Source organism: Opisthocomus hoazin, chromosome 3 (genome assembly GCF_030867145.1).
Source record: "Opisthocomus hoazin isolate bOpiHoa1 chromosome 3, bOpiHoa1.hap1, whole genome shotgun sequence".
NCBI lineage: Eukaryota > Metazoa > Chordata > Aves > Opisthocomiformes > Opisthocomidae > Opisthocomus > Opisthocomus hoazin.
Window position 1 is genome coordinate 77,308,893 of NC_134416.1, and position 21,401 is coordinate 77,330,293.

At 40.9% G+C, this 21,401-nt stretch overlaps 1 protein-coding gene across 8 annotated transcripts in view; it reads right to left on the minus strand.

The window, feature by feature from the left end:
* Positions 1-21,401, minus strand: part of FHOD3 (formin homology 2 domain containing 3) — a 403,764-nt gene that overhangs the window by 159,083 nt on the left and 223,280 nt on the right. For all 8 annotated transcript variants that reach the window (XM_075416738.1, XM_075416737.1, XM_075416736.1 and 5 more), the window contains exon 6: positions 6,765-6,859. In XM_075416738.1, coding sequence (XP_075272853.1) covers positions 6,765-6,859 — 95 coding nt within the window. The remainder of the gene's footprint in view (positions 1-6,764; positions 6,860-21,401) is intronic.

Sequence of the window (21,401 nt, forward strand, 5' to 3'; positions counted from 1 at the left end):
ATAATTAAGTACAACTCAAAATAAACTCTGCTCATGCAACAGTGCCGTTACAGATTCTGAATGAAAGACGGATGGAAGCTCTCCACCGACTTCAGTGAGCGTTGGCCCAAGCCCTTCGCAGGCAGCAAGCAGGAAAGTTCCTATAAATCCAGGATTCTGCTTCTCCCTCACATTTCCGTAATGATAGTTCAATGGCCAAATGCATAGCAGATTAAGTTTAAGAGCCAGCTGCTAAACTGACAAGAATGTTTCACTGAACTCAAAGCAGCTGTACCTATTCACCACAGCTCAAGGTCTCCAGCACAGGGCAGCCCATGGGTGAGACCGCTCTAATTTTAGGGGAGATCGCAGCTCTGCTCTGAACCCTTCCAGGAAGCAAAGGAGCCTGAGAATCTGAAAAACTGACACCTAACTCACATTTCTACCTGGGCTAGACCTGAAAACAGGAAAACAGAAAAAAACCACAGGTTTATCACAGTTGTGACTGGAGGTAAGAGAGATGGTGCAATCTATGTAGCTTGAGCATTAGCCGTATGTGGAGTCTCATTTGTCAGAGTCTGCAGAGCTTGTTAACCATCGAGGCAGCATATTGGGAAGAAGACAACATGTGAAATTAATCATAGTAGGTCCCCAAGCTGCGTAATTTTTCATGGATGTGTATTTCTTTTAGCAAGCCAGCTTTTCTAGATCACCTTGCAAACACCTTAAGAATAAAGCGCAGCATAACGCTGAAGCGCAACCTCCTGCTCACAAAGATCAGGCATATTCCTATGTGTATTCATTCTCATCGTCCAGACAATGTTAACTCAGAATAAGTCATTCATACACACAATGATTTTCAAAGCATATCGCCAGAAAAAATTTATACATCATACTTCCAAGACCCTCAACAAGAGAGTATACTATCCAGTTTTGGTGGTGATTTAATCTAACATGTTTTGGGCTTCAGTACTACTAATGCTACTTTATTTAGCCTTATTCATACCTGTCAAGCCCCTTACATTTTCTCTGTAACTATAAACCACTTATCGGTATGTATTTGTAGACCCAGTTTAATATCCATTTGCGTAAGATTTGGTGAGAAATTTCCTGAGGAAAAGAAAAGCACAGATTCAAGTCACGTGGTATTGTCTGCTCTGCTTATGACTTCAGTTGACTACATGCATAAATGAGTTGTGAAACAGAGACTGATTTAATCAAGTTCTTCAACTGAGTATTTACCTCTACATACCTTCAATAATTCACCTGTAAAAACACTTTAGTGATTAAGAATATTATTTTCTCGGAATTCTCATGAAATGACTTATCAACCACGGACATGTTTTAGCGTGTCACTGGCACCGTGCAGGAAAAGCAGCCCTGCTGGACTTCCCTTTTGAAATCAACAAAACCACCCACTACAGCTACATTCTGTCCGAATGTTGTAGATTTCTTCTTCTTCTTTGGGATTGAATTACATTTAAATAATTCAAAAAGTCATTACTTCTATACCAAGGGAAGGAAAAGATTCGCACAAGGCACAGAGAACAACTTGCTAGTTACAATTCATATTTAAACTTGCAATCTAGGACCCAGACAGAAGCAAAGTAGAAAGAAAAAAATCAAAACAAGATGTGAGATAGGAATCTTTAATCAACATCGTATCAGCCCGGGCCTAACATTCCACCCAGTCTTCTGAGGTTATCCAGCACCACTTTGAAAATGGATTACTTTCCACTGAAAACAATGCCAAAAACGGGCTTTAGCTCCCCTGGGGGAAATTAGAACAGCCTGGATCATCAAATGGGAAAAAATAATCATTATCAGTAGCAGTCAGAAATGGGGGGAAAGAAAAGGTGAAACCAGACTCAGGTTTTGGACCACTTACTGCCTTAGGACGTGACTTTGGACTGAGGCGGAGTGGCAAAAGCCTATGGATTTGTGATGCAAAGGAAAGTTTGCTTCTCTAGTGGACGATATAAACACCTAGGGTTTTTCCAACATCTTTCGTTCAGAAATGTACTTTTGGTAAACAGTCGGCAGCTAGTCTTGGAGAGGACAAGGCACTGATACAATACCGTACACTTTCTACTACCAGATCACAGGGAATACCAACGTGTATGAAAGATAATATACATTACCTCATACATGCTAACAGATGAAAAATACATTATGAAGACTTAATATGGCTTAGTGCACATATGTGTTTAAGTTGGTGTCCCTTGTTTTGGGTAAGAGGTATCTTCCAAAAGTCCTCACCACTGCCATCAAACCGAGACTCTACCTGCAGGTGATCCACCATAAAGCTCCACAGGGTTCTGGGGTGACAGCTGCCAGCACGAACAAATGCCTCAGGTCCCCTTACGAGCAGGCTAAATGTAACTTGCAATAAGATGTAAAAACTTAGTTCCAACTTCAGCAGCAGCAATACAGCTGGCAGAAACACTGAGAAGGTGGTGAAACATGATTTCCCAGATGCTACGAGGTTGAATCAAGGTCTGTGTTACGGCATATGGTCAGTTAAGACAACATCCTTTTAGTTTACCCACTTTAAAAGAAATCAAAAATTACAGAAGAATTCTGAAAGCACCTTTAGCTAACATTCATTGACTCCTAGTATTGCCTTTGAAAAAGCAAACTGTCTTGTATGAATGTTCCATGCTACCAATGAATGCTAAAAGAAAACTTATTGACACAGGTATTTCCTATTTACGTAACTTCTAGCTTATGTAAGATGGTCAGAGCCTTGGCCCTGCTATAGCCCTCTTTTACACTCCTACAGCAGTACACTGCTGACCTCAGTTACGTATGAAACTCCCCTGGAAGCCAACAGCATGTAACCATACACCTATAATTAAGTACATACTTGAACGCTTTTTTAAACAGGGAAAGGCTGATGAATTGCTGCCTACATAACTAATGATAAAATAGTAGTAATGTACATTTAAATTGGGATTATGCTGTAAATGTTTTATGCCAGAGATCTACTGGCCATTGATGACTGAGAACCGGTCTACTGCCAGCCCGTGACAGGCCACTGGCACACTTTGGCGTGGTCACACATGGTTGGATGTGTCTTGCAAAGGACCAGCAGAGTGGCCATAAGAGCCCGTGATTTGCTGATAATGCTCCCCTCTTTAAATAACATGGCAGCAGAAGGGTACTCCTAACTTCAAATTTCCAATCTAACTCCTATATAACACCAATTTGAAACAGGAGGCTCTTCCTTCCCACTAACAAATGAGTCATCTAAGATTAACTTTCTCCCCACTTGTCAGTTCCTCGCCCTGACACCACTGGTGCCTCTTACCTTACTGGTGTAAGGGCAGCAGCACTAGCACAGTCACCCTGCTGGAATTTTAATCACCTCCGCAGCAACTTTGTTCAGAGCAAATTTAGACCACAGAGCTAAAATTATCAGCAACTTCTGATAATCCATCTATATAAACATCTGTTGATGATTAGTGGGGTGAAACTGCAGCAAAACTGAGCAGTAAGGAATATAATGACAACAATCCAGACGGGCTTTCAATAAATATCAGGGGAGGTTTAGATTAGGTATTAGGAAACATTTCTTAACTAAAAGAGTAGTCAGGCATTGGAACAGGCTGCCCAGGGAAGTGGTGGAGTCCCCATCTCTGGAAGTGTTCAAAAAACATGTAGATGTGGGACTAGCAGGCATAGTGGTGTTGGGTCGATGGTTGGACTTGATGATCTTGGAGGTCTTTTTCAACCTATGATTCTATGAAATTGCTTGTAGCCCTTCTCACTAATTTCAAATTTTATTTCCTGTCCCCTTCCCCTATCGCCATATAGAAGTATTGCTTGCTGCCTAAAGTGAACTTGGAGCTGGGTGCCAGAATTGAAGTCGCTGCAGTGCTGAGTGTGACAGACCCTAAGGTCCTTTGCTGCACACATGTGCTGCAGTGGATGAGCACACGCATTAATACACTACTCGAAGTGAGCAAGGGCCAGAGAGCCAGCAGCCCTTCGCAAACAGAGCAGAGCAGGTACAGGGTCAAACCTCTCAGAATTTGACCCCAAAAAATCAGTGGAAAAGATTCAACCACCTCCACTGCTGAGCATATTAAACCTGGTCAGAGCTTTTGAGAAGTCAAGAAACCACGTCACAGCTGAATGTCTGTACTCCTCCTGCATCCTATTAGAGGGATTTGTCTCAAGACTTAATTGGCAATTTCGCTATTCTTTCTTTGTTCAGCAGTGTTGACACATTTTTCGCTGCCTTTGCTGTGGAGAAGGCACCAGCATAGCAGGGCTGCGAATTAGACCGTAGGTGTGTTGCAAATTCCAGGGGTTCGTTTTTCACAGAAAGTCAAAACCACCTTTAAGTGCACAAAGCAGCTGTCCCACCACACTCTGACAGTAAGCCTGCCGTACTTCTGGCACACAGACAGGGACTTAGATCTCTTCCAAGACAGTCAAAGCATAATGAAAAAGCAACTTTGATGCTACCTGAAACCAAACTATTCAAAGCACATTGCCCGCATTCCTCAGCTGCAGCCACTGAGCCAGGACATGGAGATAATCATTCGGGCTGGTGATGGGGGAGAAACAAGCTTATGGACTGCAGAGCTGAAGTACTCTGGTCAAGAAAACCTACACAGAATTTAATCTACAAGGTAGCAATATAGTCATATTTCTCCTCCATCCCACTCCCATTAGGTGCATTAGAGAATTAAAACAATCATAGACACGGCAATATTTTTTTTTCTTTTTCGTTTGTCTCTTATCTGTCCCACAGAAAATGAGGATCTAGACCAAGCAAACCATTTCTCTCTCGTCTTGCACCGCTTTTTCAATGGTGGCTAACATTCCCTGTTTCAAGAGGGCAAACTGATCAGTGTAACACCCAGCCAACAGTAGAGCATTTTACATGGGGGAAAAGTTTCTCCTCATCTTCTCCCAATTATGCAGAGGAAAAGGAACTTGGGGGTGCTGGTTGACAGCCAGCTGAACATGAGCCAGCAGTGTTCCCAGGTGGCCAAGAAGGCCAACGGCATCCTGGCTTGTATCAGGAATAGTGTGGCCAGCAGGAGCAGGGAGGTGATTGTGCCCCTGTACTCAGCACTGGTGAGGCCGCACCTCGAGTACTGTGTTCAGTTTTGGGCCCCCCTCTACAAGCGGGACATTGAGGTGACAGAGTATGCCCAGAGAAGAGCAATGAGGCTGGTGAAGGGTCTAGAGAACAAGTCTTGTGAGGGGTGGCTGAGGGAACTGTGGCTGTTTAGTCTGGAGAAGAGGAGGCTGAGGGGACACCTTATCAGTCTCTACAACTGCCTGAAAGGTGGTTGTAGTAAAGTGAGCGTTGGTCTCTTCTCCCAAGTAACAAGCCATAGGACAAGAGGAAATGGCCTCGAGTTGCATCAGGGGAGGTTTAGACTGGATATTAGGAAAAATTTCTTTACTTAAAGAGTGGTCAAGTATTGGACCAGGCTGCCCAGGGAAGTGGTGGAGACACCATCCTTGGAGGTGTTAAAAAAATGTGTAGATGTGGCACTTCGGGACATGGTTTAGCAGGCTTGGTGGTGATGGGTTGACGGTTGGACTTGATGATCTTAGAGGTCTTTTTCAACCTTCATGATTCTATGATTTTACGCAACCCTGAGATCTGATAACCATAATTATCTTACTTTTATGTATCTACCAATATAGGTACATCAACCTAAGATAAAACAGTTCTTTCTTTACTGCAGCATCTGTTCTTTGGCTTCATAATCTGCTGCAGCAGTGAAGTTTGCGCACTGTGGAAAAAATTCTGTAGTGGTTAAAAAAGGACCTTGGGACACTGAGCTCGTTTTCTCCTTGTGTTATGAAAGCTACCAGGGGAAAGGGGGAGACCAGCAGCACCTCTATGTCACTGCAGTATCCAACAGCAACTTCCTGCAACTCAGACTCTTGAGGAAAACTTCCTGGAAATTTCTTAGTAATTCTAACTGTGGATTCAATTCCACGAATTCTGAAGACTTTTGAGTTGTTAACAGTAGCTAACATACCCTGTTCCAGCTACTGTGTCATACAGATCTATCTGAAGCAGGTCTACAAGGCAAGAGCAGCAGCAGTCCCTGCAGGCCTTTATGAACTTCCTAAAGCTGGAGAGCCACTGGAGAACAGACTAGAGAACGGTGTATTTGTGGCTTTACCTACGCTGCCAGTAAAGATGTCTTTGAAAGCGGGTTGTGCACTCCACTGAAGGCGACCAACCAAAGGCATATACTCTGGCCTTCAGCTTCTGCTTCCTTCTATGTAGGGACCAACAAAGAATGCTCTGAAGGCAGGTACTAGCTTCGTCTTCCAGGGCTCTTCAGGCATTAGAAGGAAGTCACTGAATTGTCCTCCCCCAGTGCTCAACAAAGGTGAGCAGTGTAGAATGGTGAAACGGCAGAAAACGATCTGCATTCATAGAATGGAAAGGTGGAACAAAACACCAAAAAGTGGTTCAGAAGAATGTCTTGGAAACCGCAACTGCAAGACTAAAAAAACTTCTGCACGCATGGCAACTGCAATGGCAGCACAGACAGTACCAAGGGCATCTTTAACACCTTCGCCTTTAAATGCAGAGTATGTGCCAACAGCATAAAAGAGTATAAAAAGAGTAGAAAAGAAGTAACAGCTCAGTGTGCGCTGGTTTCCATGAAGCATGTTATGTACCCATTTAGAACCTAACACAGAGTCTGTTTATACCCTAAATGCATATGTAATACAAATAAAATGCATTTCAAAAACATCCAAAACATATAAAAAAAGAATTTTGGAGACTGTCTTACCTTTGACCCAATAAGCGTGTACAGCCATTGGATGGTTTCATTATGATTTATTACGCCATTCATGCCATCAACATAGAGCATAATCTGGCCCAAAGCTACAGTAAAGAAAAGAGATAAAATATAATCAGACCTGGTGAGTATTTTTTATAATCCTAAGCATTGCTGGCAATTTTCTATAACCGGGTTTTTCCAGAGACTTGTGGGGCTCAACTAATGAAAGATATGTTGGGCAAGATTCTCCTGGACGAAATCCTGGGCAACTGCAGTAACCTTACTGACTTCTTCTGGATGATATAAGTGTGAATTTCATCCAGGGACAAGCACAGGCACTTGTTTCTTCCTAGAAGATGACACATTTTATTGCCCCAAAACTCTGCAAACAGTTTTGTACACGCTGCAGTTGGTTTTATTCCCTTTCAATGCTAAAAAGATTTGCCCCTTGATCAGGATGAGATCCAGTCATGATACGGTCACCAACACTTTTTTTTTTTTTTCTTGCAAATTCTTTGGTTGGGGGTGAAGGGATTTAATTTGAATTTGAAACAAATGTGCAACAAATTTTTACACACAACAGTTACATCAGCTGCAATGTTTTGCATCTTGTGAGCCAAGACTTTTACCATCTGTTTCAGCATCCTATAATGTTTGCAATCGGTTTACTTGGATTAAGTTGACTGTTTCAGTGAATTCCAATAATATGAAATTAAAGCAGGGCAATTAACACCAATAAGGACAGCAAATATTCACCAATACACAGTGCTCTCTTACAAATGAGTTTTGCCTTTTAGTGAGAAAATACAACAAAGCATGGTTAACACAGAAGCATCTTAATTTTTTCTGAAGCATTGGCAACATTTCAAACCATGCTAATAAAATATTTCATAATAGTAATTCCATAGTTTGCAATCCTGGTAATAGGAGACTTTATAGAGACAACAGCTATTCAATCTTTTCTGACTGATAAGGACAGTCATTTTTTGTAAGGATTATGAAAAGTGGATTAGCAAAATTCATCTATCATCTCCAAAAGTTTCCACTGTTAGATCTTCTGCTTTATAGCAGGAGATCAAAGCACAGTGGGCATGAAAAAGAAATCACTGATGTAACACCTTTCAGCACAGCCTGTTGGCATAACAACTCAATTATTTAACGCACAACCTGACAAGCCCCTAGTACACCGCTTTATGGGGGAATAAAAGGAAAAAAATCCGTGGGGTGAGGAAAATCACGATGTTATTAATCTTCCAAACACTTGCTAAGTTTTGCACAGGTTGTGCGCAGTGCAGCGATGTTTTCCTTGAGGGCAGATTTTCGAAGGCATGAATGTTAGGCAAGCACTTAAGGACCCCTCTAGCTCAGCAGCTAACTTTCCTTTTTACACCAAGTCTCCTCTTTTTTCCTTTGCCTTCGTTGGTCTCCTTACAGTTAAAAAACCGGAGTTACTAATTTTCGGTACCTATATTCCTTATCTAATCTGTTACACCGAGCTGGAAGCAAAGCCACCCTACAAGGTCAATGAAGCCGGAGAAAAAGCGAGCGAGGGCTACGGCGAGGAGGTAACTGGTATCTCAGGCAGGCTACGCTGCCGCTGGGCTATGCCCACCTCTCCCTGCTCCCCCTCTCCACGCAGCCATCATTCACTGCCCTCCGAAGACGCGTGCCTCGGGAATAAAATCACATGGGAGGGACACAGGCCCAAGTGTTAAGGTAAAATAAAATATGTAAGCCAGTCAGTAAAAAGAGATAAGAATTATACTGCCTGAAAAAACAGCTGCTTTGAAGCATTTCCTTGCAGGTAGGGGAAAGAGAAGAACACTGCTATCCCAGAGGTAATCAGAGAAAGTTCTTAATGCTTGTTTTTAGTTCGTATCCATCCTAAAAACATTTGGCCCTTGAGCAGGATGAGATCCAGTCACGATAAGGTCACCAACCCTCTTCTTTTCTTTTTTTCTTGAAAATTCTTTGGTTGGGGGTGAAGGGATTTAATTTCTATTTGAAACAAATGTGAAACAAATTTTACTCTTGGCGCATGCTTTCCAAACTGATAGAGAAATCAAAGACAGTAAGAAGCCTGCTTTTAAAGAGAAAACATGCACACAACACAAAATTACTCCACTGCTTATACTTAAGACCAGTTAGACTGGATGCTAAGTGAGACCTGGGATGCATTAGTCTTCAGCCTCTTAAAGTGACTCTTCATAACAGTAACAGGTTAAGGCAAACTAGAAGACCTCAGAAAGAAGCCAAAAAAAATTTTTAGGGATTCCTGACAATTTTCATCTGCTACCACTAATCCCGCCACCCCAAACCCTTCCACCACCTTCTGGTTTGTTTTTTTTTTTTTTCCATTATCAACACTATCCTAAGTACCTGGTAGTATCTATATCTTTCCAACAGAACATGTCTTTTGGATATACATGAAAAATTAGTAACACATAAAAAAAACCACAACTGCTGCCACTTGAACAAGTGACCAACATGTTATGAAATGACCAAGATGCAGACAGCTTTGCTATAGAGTCATGCTGTCCACATACAAGTCGTGACTCCAGTAATTATTTGCCACACATCAAGTTATCATCTGCTGACAGGCTTTGGTGTGGAGCTTCATATTGCTGCTTCCTGTCTTCATGGGTTAGAAAAGTGAAAGCAAGACCTAACAGGCAGGGCTAAGGAGAAATCAGCTTTCATTATGAGGAAGAGTGAGTTAGGGATAATCTGTACGTGCTTTGTACAAAGCTGCTGCCTGCGGAAAAGAAGTCCATGAGAAAACCTAAAAGAAAGAGAACATTGGTTTTCACACCATGTCAAGTGTCTGTGCTGAGGAAGGAAAATGTCACACCTAGTAACCGCACAAAACAGCAGCAAAATGGAGGAGGCCACCAAAAACGCTAGTGTAGGAGCAGGCTGGTGGACTGGAGGCTCTTGGGCTCTCCCAGGGCTTGGGTTTGGCTGAGTAGGACACACCAGTTTCGCACTAAACGGAAGGAGACTGGCCACAGAGCACTCTGCACTGTTTCATATTCTTTGCAGCTTTTCTTCCCAGCTGGTAGCCTACCTCCTGGCCCACGATGGCAGTCTGCTGAAATGGCTGCACCTACAGTGCAAACTCCATGTGCCCACCGCCCTGCATGTGCGTGTCTCCACGCACGCACGCCCACCACCGACACGCAGGGCTCGCCAAGACAGGGCACGCTAATCTGCAAGGCACTCTGAGGTTGTTTGAAAGGCCAATCTAGTTCAAAATCATTTAGGTTTGCATTTGTACGTGCCTTCAACCGAACTCCTTTTTTTTCACTGAAAAATGAGGAGGCTATTTAATCCATTTAATCCCATCTCTCAGCTAACTGGAATTCTTTTTGGAAGTATACCAACAACCTACTTGCATTAGGAAAGCTTGCTATTGTGCAACAGGGGGCTGGGAAAGGGGGGATTAAATATGGAGCAGACTTAATTTGGAATTTCTTTGTTCCCACTACCCTTGTCAAACCCTTAATCTTATGTGAAAGTAGTGTGTGATTTTACCCATAGCTATTTTCAAGTGGAAAATTGCTGGATTTCTTAGGAAAGGCTTAGGCTAGGAAAGGACAGATCAGCCAGAAACTTTATAGAGTTTTGTGAAATAAGAGGTTTAAGAAAGCCTCTAAAAACTTGCCAGTATTGGCACTGATACTCTCCTGGGATCTTTCTTATATAAAGTTAATGGGACCAAAGGGGAAGAACTCTAATACAACACATTGTCATGATGAACATCACTTTAAGTAAAAATCTATTTTTCCCACCCAGAGCATCAAAAGTTTCAAAGCTGTTTCTTGCCCACACACCTGCTTCTCTAATCTGCTCGAGTTGCTTCATATTTGAACACAAGACTAACTTAGAGAAAAGAACAGCAATGAATGAGGAGAAACACTATTTTCTTATAGTTTCCTGCAAGTCAAAACCCTGTTCATCACGTCAAGAATTATGGCAGGGATTCATCTTGTGATTGCATTTGTGTCCATCAGAATAAGCAAATGTACAGGGTGAAGCAGGCCAAAGCCAGACCCTGTGGCCACAGGTTTCAGCTCCTGAGGAAGCTTCTGGCCCGAGGTCATCAGGCACTTCACAGCCAGCAACCATGGAGCATGCGACACGCTGTACGCAACAACGGGTGAGCGTGAATGAAAGACAGGACTGTGATGAAACTAACAGGGAAGAACCAGCTGCTGACAGTCGTCTTTCTCATGGCTAGTTAAAATCTTACCATCATCAGTGAGGAGAAATTCAGGGTCAGTGTGATTGGCTTCATTCCATCTGAAAACAGATTACTAGCTTACGTATGCTATCCTAGGCATCAAAAAGGCCTACTCCATCAAAACAAATGTCCTGATCAAGAACAAAATTTCAGTATCTGTTTAGTGAGGGATCCCAAGACCAAGATAATACAGTTATTTAGTATTCTATTACAAAGCACTAGGTGATAATTCTGAAGAAAAAAAAACCAAACACCTCAAACTTTTTTCTCCATGTTTCCTCACTAGAGAGAGGCAAGAGCTCAGCTACCGAGTGGAACTGCCATGATCACAAGATCTCCAGCTCAGCCCCAACATGCTGGATGTCAGGAGCTTCTACTTTTGCTTGTAGCACATTCCCACAAGGATGCTTGCACACGCACCCTCAGGGAAGAGTTTATTGTCTCCATAATATCCAAGGATATTGGATAGTGTTTTCATTATTAAATGCAACTTTTGAACCATCCAGTTACTTGAAAATTAACATAATCGCAGCAGAGCTCCCTGCTTCTAAGAGGTGACATCAGATAAAACAGATGACCTGGACTCTCCACTGCTTCTGAAAATGATTTTACAAAGCAGCACTGTGCCAAACCTTACGACTCACACTCCTTCCCCAGGGCTAGAACCAGCTAAAATTCTTAGATTTGAGGTTTTCTTTTTTTTCTGCTGTTACTATTCATATGAGTTGCTTTTAGCTTTAGTGCGATATCTGCTCTTTATACACCTATTCTTATTTCTTTACTCCTTTTGAAGATATCTGTAATGTCATATAGGAAAACACAAATGATCTTATTCCTGGCCACAAATGCATGAATATTTTATTTCTTGACAGTTTCTTTAAATCCCAACTCTTTTCTCAACCTCATCTTTCTACACTGTTCACTGTTGTTTTCCATCATCACACACGTCATGGTTGAAACATGCTATGAAATTAATTTTCAGAAATCCCATATTAACTATGTACCGAACTTGTTCTAACTGTATTAACCCAGAACTGAACATTCTCACAAAAAAAACCACCATAGAACTAATGTTATAAACTCAAACTGCAAAGACATTTCTGTACAGGTGTAAATGTATTACTTTGCTAATGTAAATGTAAAAAAATCTAATGCTAATGTAAAAAAAAAGTCTTTATGCTAGCTGACACTATTTAAAGTCTAGTATTTAGTCTTACACTGTACTTTAATAGCTGATAAGTATTTGGAAACTTGTGTATGCTAGTTTCAGACCTAACGTATTATTCAAAGTTCAGATCTTTTGCAGAGCCAAAGGATTTTTAGATCAAACTTCATCTTCATTTTTTCTTCCATCTACTTTAAGGCCAAAATATACAAAGATACAATACAACTCAAGTTTTTTAATGCTGAAAATGAGTGACAAAAGGGACAACCAGAATTCTCCCCTGGATTACAGGATGAAGGGAAGGTGCCATCCAGAGGTCACCCCTGGGCAAAGTCAAACAAGCCAGAAGGCTGGACACATCACTCTCCTGGGCAATCAATATGGCTTTCTGCAGCATGCTCGAGCCTTGCAATGTACACTGCTGGCTGTGGTTATAACCGAGCAGGTACAACGGCGGCATGCTGTAACTTGCCCTTAAAAGCACATCTTATTTAAAAATCAAGGTCAAGCTCACCAGGAAACAAAAATCCTTTCTTTACTTGGTGGCTAAAAAGGTGTCTTTGCCACTGTTTTGATTCTAAAGAGACAGCACAAGTGTATTTTGACACTTACTATTTCAATCAGTCCCTTAAAACTCCATGCTTAATGCTATGTTCTTAAATGGCACAGCCCAGGAATAGTTTCCATGACCCACAAAAGCCCACAGGAAATACTGAAGAAGATGTATAACTCTGACACTCCTGGCACTATGAAGAGATCTTTAGACCTGTGTTGTTACTATTATTATTCTGTTCTCCCTAACTGTCCGTCTTTAACAATAACCTTAGTTTTGGTGAACTCCAGGGGCCACTAGCAAAGAAATGCTCTTTCACTACATGACAACAGGCTGCCAACTGTGGACTCGGAGCAGAGCTTCAGTGGACCAAGAGTCTGGGAAAACGTGACAAAATTTTGAAGCCTTGATGACATTTACAGTCACTTGTGCTGCAGATACTCAGAAGTCATCCACAGAGAACACAGACAAACGTTTTTGGTCCTCGGAAGCCGACTGTGGATAACACCTTGGCAATAAAGCACGCGTAGGGACCACACAGCATTAACAGGCCTAATTACTGACTTTGAAAGGAGATTGTGGCTGTGGTCTAGGAGGGAGTAGCAGGCTCTCCCCCTCCTTCTCTTTTTTTTAGGGAAAGGTACCTGCACAGTCAGTGCCTCCATAACTCCCTGTTTTGATGGTCCTTAATTAGAAGGGTTCTAGTTGCTCTTTCAACCTCACTCACACGTCTCTGCTTCCCAAAGCCTTCTTCCCAATGGTTCTCAGTGCCCCCAAGTGAAGAGAAACACAGCCCTTCCTCAACAGATGGCAAGTCCAGGACTGTAGAAACCTCTTTACAGAGAAATCTTCTCCTCTTTGTGTTCCCTCTACCACTCTTTTCCTCTGGTGTTTCTCTCTTTAAAAAGCAGCACGCAGCAAGGCCAAAGGGCATAAGGCAGCTTTAATCAGCTCAAGTGTTTCAGCAAAAGCTGGTCCTTTATACAAACCACGTAACACCTGTGGCAATGCACAAGCCCCACCAAAGCCAAAGCAGCACATCAGAACTGCTCCTCCTCCAGTGTTTCTTTTGTGGTATTTCTTACCATTTACTTCAGTGCAAAGAAGGAGCAGACTCTCACTTGACTCTGGCAGCAGTTAACCTGCTGGATGCCTTTTTATAAGAACTGAAATCTGGCTTACACATACACATTATAAAAGCTTTGCATGATTAGGCATAATTGTTATAATAATTATTTTATGTTGCAGCCCTCACATTTTAAACGCACTACATTCCAGCATGCTTTACAAGGTTAATAACACTTACCAATGTACGATAATCTGGGTAAAACTTATATAGCAAAAGGTAAAAACACTTCCTCATTAAAAAGAAATATGTAATTAAAAGAAATTATTAATAAATAAGGAAGTCTACTCCAGCATTAGACCACTAATTTGCAAGCTGACTAAAAGCAGAGAAGTATGAAAAAAAAAGGAAAGAACGAACTAAGGAAGAAAGGAAGACAGGAGAAAGGAAAATGACAAAAGAAAACAAAACGAAAGGTTAACTAGATGATTTTAGAAGATGACCATTCAACCTCAGTGCTTCATGAAGCAAAACTCTTGTGGAAAAAAAGAATGCTTGGTAGCCCTGAATTAAGGTGACATGTTATAATGTATGCATATATAGACCTGAAATAAGGCAGTTACTTCTTAACTAAATCAATACAGGCTGCAACACTGAATAACGTTCTTCCAACGTGTCTATGAAATCACATATTTTTCTTAAGAATTTATTACTGAGTTTTAAAGGATTTTCTGAGGAGACTTCCACATTGCTCACAGAACTTCATTTCTCAATGAGCACGACATGACAGTGAGATTGCCAGAGAGATATTCTTGTGAGGTGAGGTATTCTGCAAAAGCATCGTGCCAGTGCAGGATGCTACCCATGGAACTGCTAAAGAATTAACTCCAATGGGCTCACACCCAACTCCCAGCTATGTCTTCTTGTACTGTGTACTGATGCTGCAGCAAAAGGTAAGTAGTTTGGTTTTAGAGCAGAAATTAAGATCTGTTTTTAAGGATTAGGTGTCTCTTCTCATCTCCAATAAAACAGTTCATGCATCGACTTCAGAGAAGACTTTTCTTTAAATGTATTTTAGACACTTGATGATGGATTTATCATTCTTAGGCATCCAAGCACTTTACAACAGTAGTAAAATCGAATCAGAGGATCACAGGTTGGATGGCACCTCTGGAGACTGCCCAGTCCAACCCCCTGCACAAACCAGGGAAACACAGAGCAGATTGTTTAGGACTCAGTCCAGTTGGGTGCTGAGTATGTCTCCAAGGGTGGATACTGCACAGCCTTTCTGCACAACCTGTGCCAGTGCTCAGTCACCCTCGCAGGTTTTTTGGTTTGGTTTTTAAGTTTAAATTGAATTTCCTGTATTTCAGGTAGTGCCCATGTCTTACCTCTTGTCCTTTCATTATGCACCACTGAAGTCTGGTTCTGTCTGCTTTTCTCGCTCCAATCATATATGTAGTTCCTCCCATAATATTTGAATTAAACTGAATTTAAATTGAAGATTAATGCATACTCAAGAAACAATAAACACACTGAGCTAGAACCCAGAAAAGAAAATTTACCTTAAATTTAGGATTAAAGTAGGGAAACTTAGTAAGACTCCCAAGTTAAGAAGCGATGCCTTTGCCGTTCTATTTGAGAGCCAACTGAGTAACTCAGTCTGGCAATGTGTTAGATGTGATGGATTTCAAGGTCTTTCTCTCTCCATTAATCATCATGAACGTAAGCCTTCTGTCTGTGTAAACAACACTAATCCTGACTTTGAAGGTACAAAGAGGGAAACACAAACCGACCTTCGCAGAATGGAAAAGATAATTTCTACAGCTGCCTTTCTTGAACTCCTCAGACACTTATTTACCCTGCACAAAGAAAGGTCCCACAGGTGCTAGCTGTCTTTTATCAATCTTTATCAATTACATACAGCACATCAGTTTGGAATTCCAGCATCTCCTTAACAAGTCAAAAAGCTAAACCTTGAGAATGAATTCAGCATTTGGATTGGGAAACAGCATAGATTCAGACAGGAGTTCAGAAGAAAATGCAGTCAAGGTTCAGTCTTAGCAAAACCAGCTTATTTTGATTGTCAGGCTCTGTAAGCCTTTGCAACTTGGGCAAAGAAAACTCTGAGGGAATACATGAAACTAATTTTTTTTCTATTCTATGCTAGTAAGATCTTCACTGACTGTAGTCAGGCACTTCTGTGGTGATTATGAAAAAAAGCACACTGTCTTGGGGTTCCTGCCCTATGTGGAAAGTAAAGAGAATCAAGGGGTAACACAGCTGGGCTATTTAATGCATGGACTGACACTAGAGCAGGAAAAGGACATATGGCAGGGTAAAAGTGTTCGCATACCAAGCATTATTAGTCATCAACTGTAATTCTTGGTAGTACAACAGCAAACCTTCCAGGATAAAAGCTGCCAGTTTTGAACTGAACAAATGATAGATTCTCATTGACTGCTTTCCCCCTCCCTCCCCCCATTTTTATTGCAAAAAAAAAGCCACATTTCTTAATATTTACATTTTTTTCCTAAACAAAAAGGAAGATTCTTGGCAAGCAAAAAGCGGAAACACAAATATTCCCAGCATTATTGTATAATAAGAAGAATAAAAGAAAAGAGACATTCCTGTGCCATTTGAAACATGAAACATTGCTCTACCCCACAGACTTCAGCACAGTCTTTATAAAGAACAAACACTGGTCATCAATCAATGATCTTTTGTTGTCATGTAGCAATGCGTTTCTGCTATCATGAGCACTAATATTTCCCAAGATTGCAGTTCCTTGTATTTTAAGCTCAACTTCATTCTCCAAGGTGCTACGCTGGGCACGTAAATATGGGCCCAGTTTAGCTTGCTGAAAAAAACAGCACTGCAATTGATAAGGTAGCTAAATACACTTAAACTAGACTTTGGCAGGGGGACTTACTGCGCATCAAAGCTATTTCAGTGGCCATGTAAAGTTACTTCTGCTACTCAAAAGCCAGTCTCCAGAATCCATATGTTGTGGCATACGCTCAATAAGCATGGACTCCAAAAAATGAGACACACTCTATTCCCGAGGAACAGAAAAGGAACAGAAGAAAGATGAATGACAGTCACTGAAAACAGTAATCCTGCCACTGGTGTTTCACATCACTTCCCACAGCCAGTTTTGCAGGAAATAAAGTGTGCTGCCAAAAGGGACACTTAGGTAGCCATCCAGTTTTCAGTAAAATTCAAACCCTGTTTATTCTAGCTGGGAGCATAAGGTGTGCTTGGGGAACACCATGCAATTGCTACATGGAGAACAAAAAATACAAGTAAATTTCTCCAGCTATATTCTTTCCGTATTAAGCTGTTTTTTAATTCTCACGTAGTTTCTTCACCTGGCAACGTATTACAAACAGTGTTCCCTCTTCTCCCAAAATAAGAGACCACGTGTGAAAACATTTCACAACAGCAGAAACATTATTTTAAGAAGTAATACAAAATACTACAAGTAGGTATCACTTCTAACTTTTATCAATACTTGTTACTAAAGCCCTAACAGCTACAGGATTTCAGACAAGTTCAAAAGTTCCTACGAAGGGATGAATGGGCTTTCTCAATCTCAACAGACAGATATGCAACACGTGAACAGACAGCACAGAGGTATCAAGATCATTCTGAGTCATGTGAGTGGCGTTTGAAAGTTAGTAGCAAAAAGGTAAAGGAGCTTTGCTTTTTAATTTTTTCTCAATATAAGCTCAAGATTTTGTCAGTGCTTTCGTCATCTTGAAACAAACTGATATGAAGGGCACTGTATCGGAGCACAGAAAGTCAATTATCCAAAAATCATTGATTTCCTCCCCAGCTCAGGAAGGACTAACTCAAGGGCAGAAATCAGTAGGATAAATCAGAATTCATGATGCTTTAAGCTCATCGACTAAATTAAAATCTTTCTTAAGTGAACCAGGAGGAGGAGGCATGTCTGTTTAAAGCAAAAACAAGACTGGAAGTAAGGCTGCCTCACCACCGTGTGCTGGCCACAAAAGATTCACACCAAATAGCTTGAAAATACAAGCTGATTGAACAAAGATTTCTGTGTCTTTGCCTATCGAGGGATGCAAACCGGCATCAAGTGATTTCAAGAAAAAAAATCTCTGTCACTTTTTAGTCACTGAGCCGCCTTAAAAATCAACAGTGACTATATCCTTCTAATTTTGTTCATGATAATAGCACCATGACGGATGTCAAAACTGAATTCCTGATATACTTTTCAGATATTTATTCTCTTTAGCATGCTCAGCCTGTCTCTAACGTTTCAGATAGACTCCACCCTGCAGTAATGTGCATGCCATTCAAGAATTCACTTTCATCTCCTGAATTTATGCTTGTTAGGGCAAATTAATGAAAGACTCTGTTCTTTAAGTACTGGCTAAACAAAGCCAAAGTCAGCACTAGAAAGCAAACCAATACAACACTTCATTAAATGTGCTTTTTATTCTTTTTGTTTCAAGTATGTCTTCTGCTATGTGAAATTTAGGGCTATACAGTCTCCTTTCAAATCTCACAGTAAAGAATGAGCTCAAGTCACAAGTTCATATCACTCTTTTGAAGTGGACTTTCCATGAGAAAAAGGTGCAGGGAAGAGACATCATTGCAAATCTCTTTAAGTACAGAGCTCGCACTCTCCAAAATATTGATTGAAAAAGCTGTTTTGTGCCTGCTCATTCATCTCAGATAATGAGCAAAGATTCCTCCCAAATTAATTGTAATTCTCTTCTAATCCCTCTATTCTTTTTTCTTTTTCCTTCAGTACAGTGACAGTGAGAACTTCTTTGAATACTGAATCCCATTTTATTACAGCAATTCTTAGAGAAACATAGTGAAATCACCTTTATCAGTGTCACGCTCAGACTTTTCTCCTCTCTGACTTAGATAGGTGAACAGCTAAGTAGAATGTATGCCAATCCCATTTTTCCACCTTTTCAAAATTCTCAAGCAAAGATATATTTACAAAAAATTATTAAATCCTAATTTCTGATCGACAGAAATTCAGTTTAAAGAATCTGCTTTTCACTTTATTTTCTTACTATACAGAAAAGTGAGTAAAATAGATTCAGAACAAAAATATTTGGGGGTATAAGGTTCATTTGACCTAAAAATATGAGGTCTGACATTAGTGACTAGTCACCTGTGTGGTGGCAGGGAGAGACAATCATATACTAGCTGAACATGAGGATGAGGGTGGTGGATTTACTAGTTTGACAGCCTACATTCCTTATTCACCAGTAACAATGTAAATGAGAAATGCAGTTGAACAATCACATTTTATATCCAAAAACATTGTTGGATAATTTTATTCCATTTTGTTGACAGTACTACAATTCAGTAACCATGGCACTATTATTAACCTTCAGAACGAATGCAGCATGTTCCTGTGACTGTATTATCGGTCAGCACCCCATTAGCAGGAGTTGTGTAGGGCCAGGATCCTTGGATAACGCTAACACTGAAGAAGATGGTGCAGAGGCAATTTGTAGACAGGGGGTTTAACACCTCCTTGTGTTAGACAGTTCCGAGCAAGGCTGCCAAGGTCTGCTCTGTGAGCAATAACCTTGAGCTTCGCATGGAAGCAGCTAAATTACTTCCAGACCCAAACCAGTTCTGTATGTATCACGAACACTTCTGCACAACACTCTTTCAGTAAGTGATGTGGGCTGAACCCAAACCATCCGTGCATAACTGGCGTAGAAGACTATGCATGTATGGCGTAGTTAGCCCATGATCAAATCCACCATGGGTAATTAACAGTTTCTGGGTACTTAGAAAGAAGTTAAAAGAACATTAGGCGTACAAAATTCAAGCACTTTAAATTTAAGAAATGACAGAATTAAGATTCCTGTAGAAAACTTCATGCAGCCTACTTTGTGCACAAATTTAACTACGTCAAAATCATTTTGAAGAAACATTTCGGAGCTTTGGAGTACTACCTCATTCAAAGCAAGTGCTGGAAAATACTGTCTAAAAAGCACCTTCTCAGTGTGTGGTCCTAGGAATTTTCTAGTGCAAACTGCCCATGAAGACAGAATATTTCATTTCCTGCAGGGTTTTCTATGATGTTCATCAATATACTGAGTCCTTCACAGGTCTGAATACATTTTCTGCATAGCACACCGATGAGGTAAAGAAATGATTCTGTTTTCTTCTGCAGAGAAGCCGGAGCTTTCATGAGCTCCGGATGTCACATCTGAGACACCTGACAATCTGATTTTTGAGAATACCTTTTGATGTGCTTGTACTTCAAATATCCACAGAACAGCTGCGACTGAGTTTAGGTTCAGCTCTGTGCAGGAGGGTCTCAGATTAGTCCCCCAGAAAAAAATAAACACACTTGAACAGGGAACATAATGACACTTTGCTTAAGTGAAATTACTTGCATAGCATTCACTACATAAGCAATACTATGGCAGAAGTTCAGATAAAGATCTCTCTCTCTCTCCATGTCAGGGCACCTTAAAATTAATATCACCACCATCCCTTTTCCCCCCTGCACTTTGAGGATGCATTTGCCTTCCAGCTTCTGCAGCAAAAAAGGCAGGGGTCACTACACGCATGATTACTTCACAGAGTGACCCTTATTTATCCTCCAAGCAAGTCCACCGTAGGTACTGAGCAAAGCAGAGGCCTAGGGAAAACTAATGTACAATCATAAAATTAAATACTGTATCATAACTCATACAAATTAAGTAACTGAACTAAGAGTGAATGGCAGCCTTATTTCTAGTGCCTGGAAAACATGGGTTTACAAACATTATGTTCTTTTTTTATTTCAGCCGATATAGTTGTTTGTTTGTCTTTTTAATAAAAATGTGTGGGTAAAAATTCCACATCATGCCCAAATGCAATGAAACCGCAAGATTCATCACACTGTTTTTTGCCATTTAACTTAACAGAATAAATACTATATCTAATAACTGTTTCTGCACCCTAAAGCAAAATAATTAACAAATCTACAAACCATCTTTGGTTTATAATAGAAGTCACATTGTCAGAGATTGGCTCACCAGACATGACTTAAAAAGTTCAGGATGTCATTGCAATAATACCTGGAGTTTGAAAAAGCAAGAGTTATTTCAGACAGACAATAAATCAGGTTGATACGTCCAGAGCCACTTCACATACCAAGGAGTCTTGATAACTCTGGGCTACTTCCTACATTTTATAAAACACCAGCCATCAACCATCACGTGTGGCTTTATCATACTCTGATCTGTTTTCCATTTTTGGGACAACTCCTCTTTATTCCTGCTTTCTCAATAGCAGCTTTTCTAAAATGTCCCCAAACTCCAAAACTTCCTCATCACCTTACTGAACTCCTAAGGGAATGAAGAGCATCCTGCGGCTCTTTGCACCAAACCCTGGCAAGGGAAGACTATGAGATGGAGTGAGACAACAGACCTCTGATCTGCTCCAGGCCACTGTCTCCCCAGGCTGCTGCTCCTATAGCCTCCCAGTTATCCTGGAAGAGCATTTTTAGCCCCAGGCATCTGTTCAGCAAACATCTCACCTTTATTTGGGGCTGGTATCCTTACTTCTGGGAGAATGCTGCGAGCAGTAACTGCTAACCCTTTGATCATCACTGCCCCCAG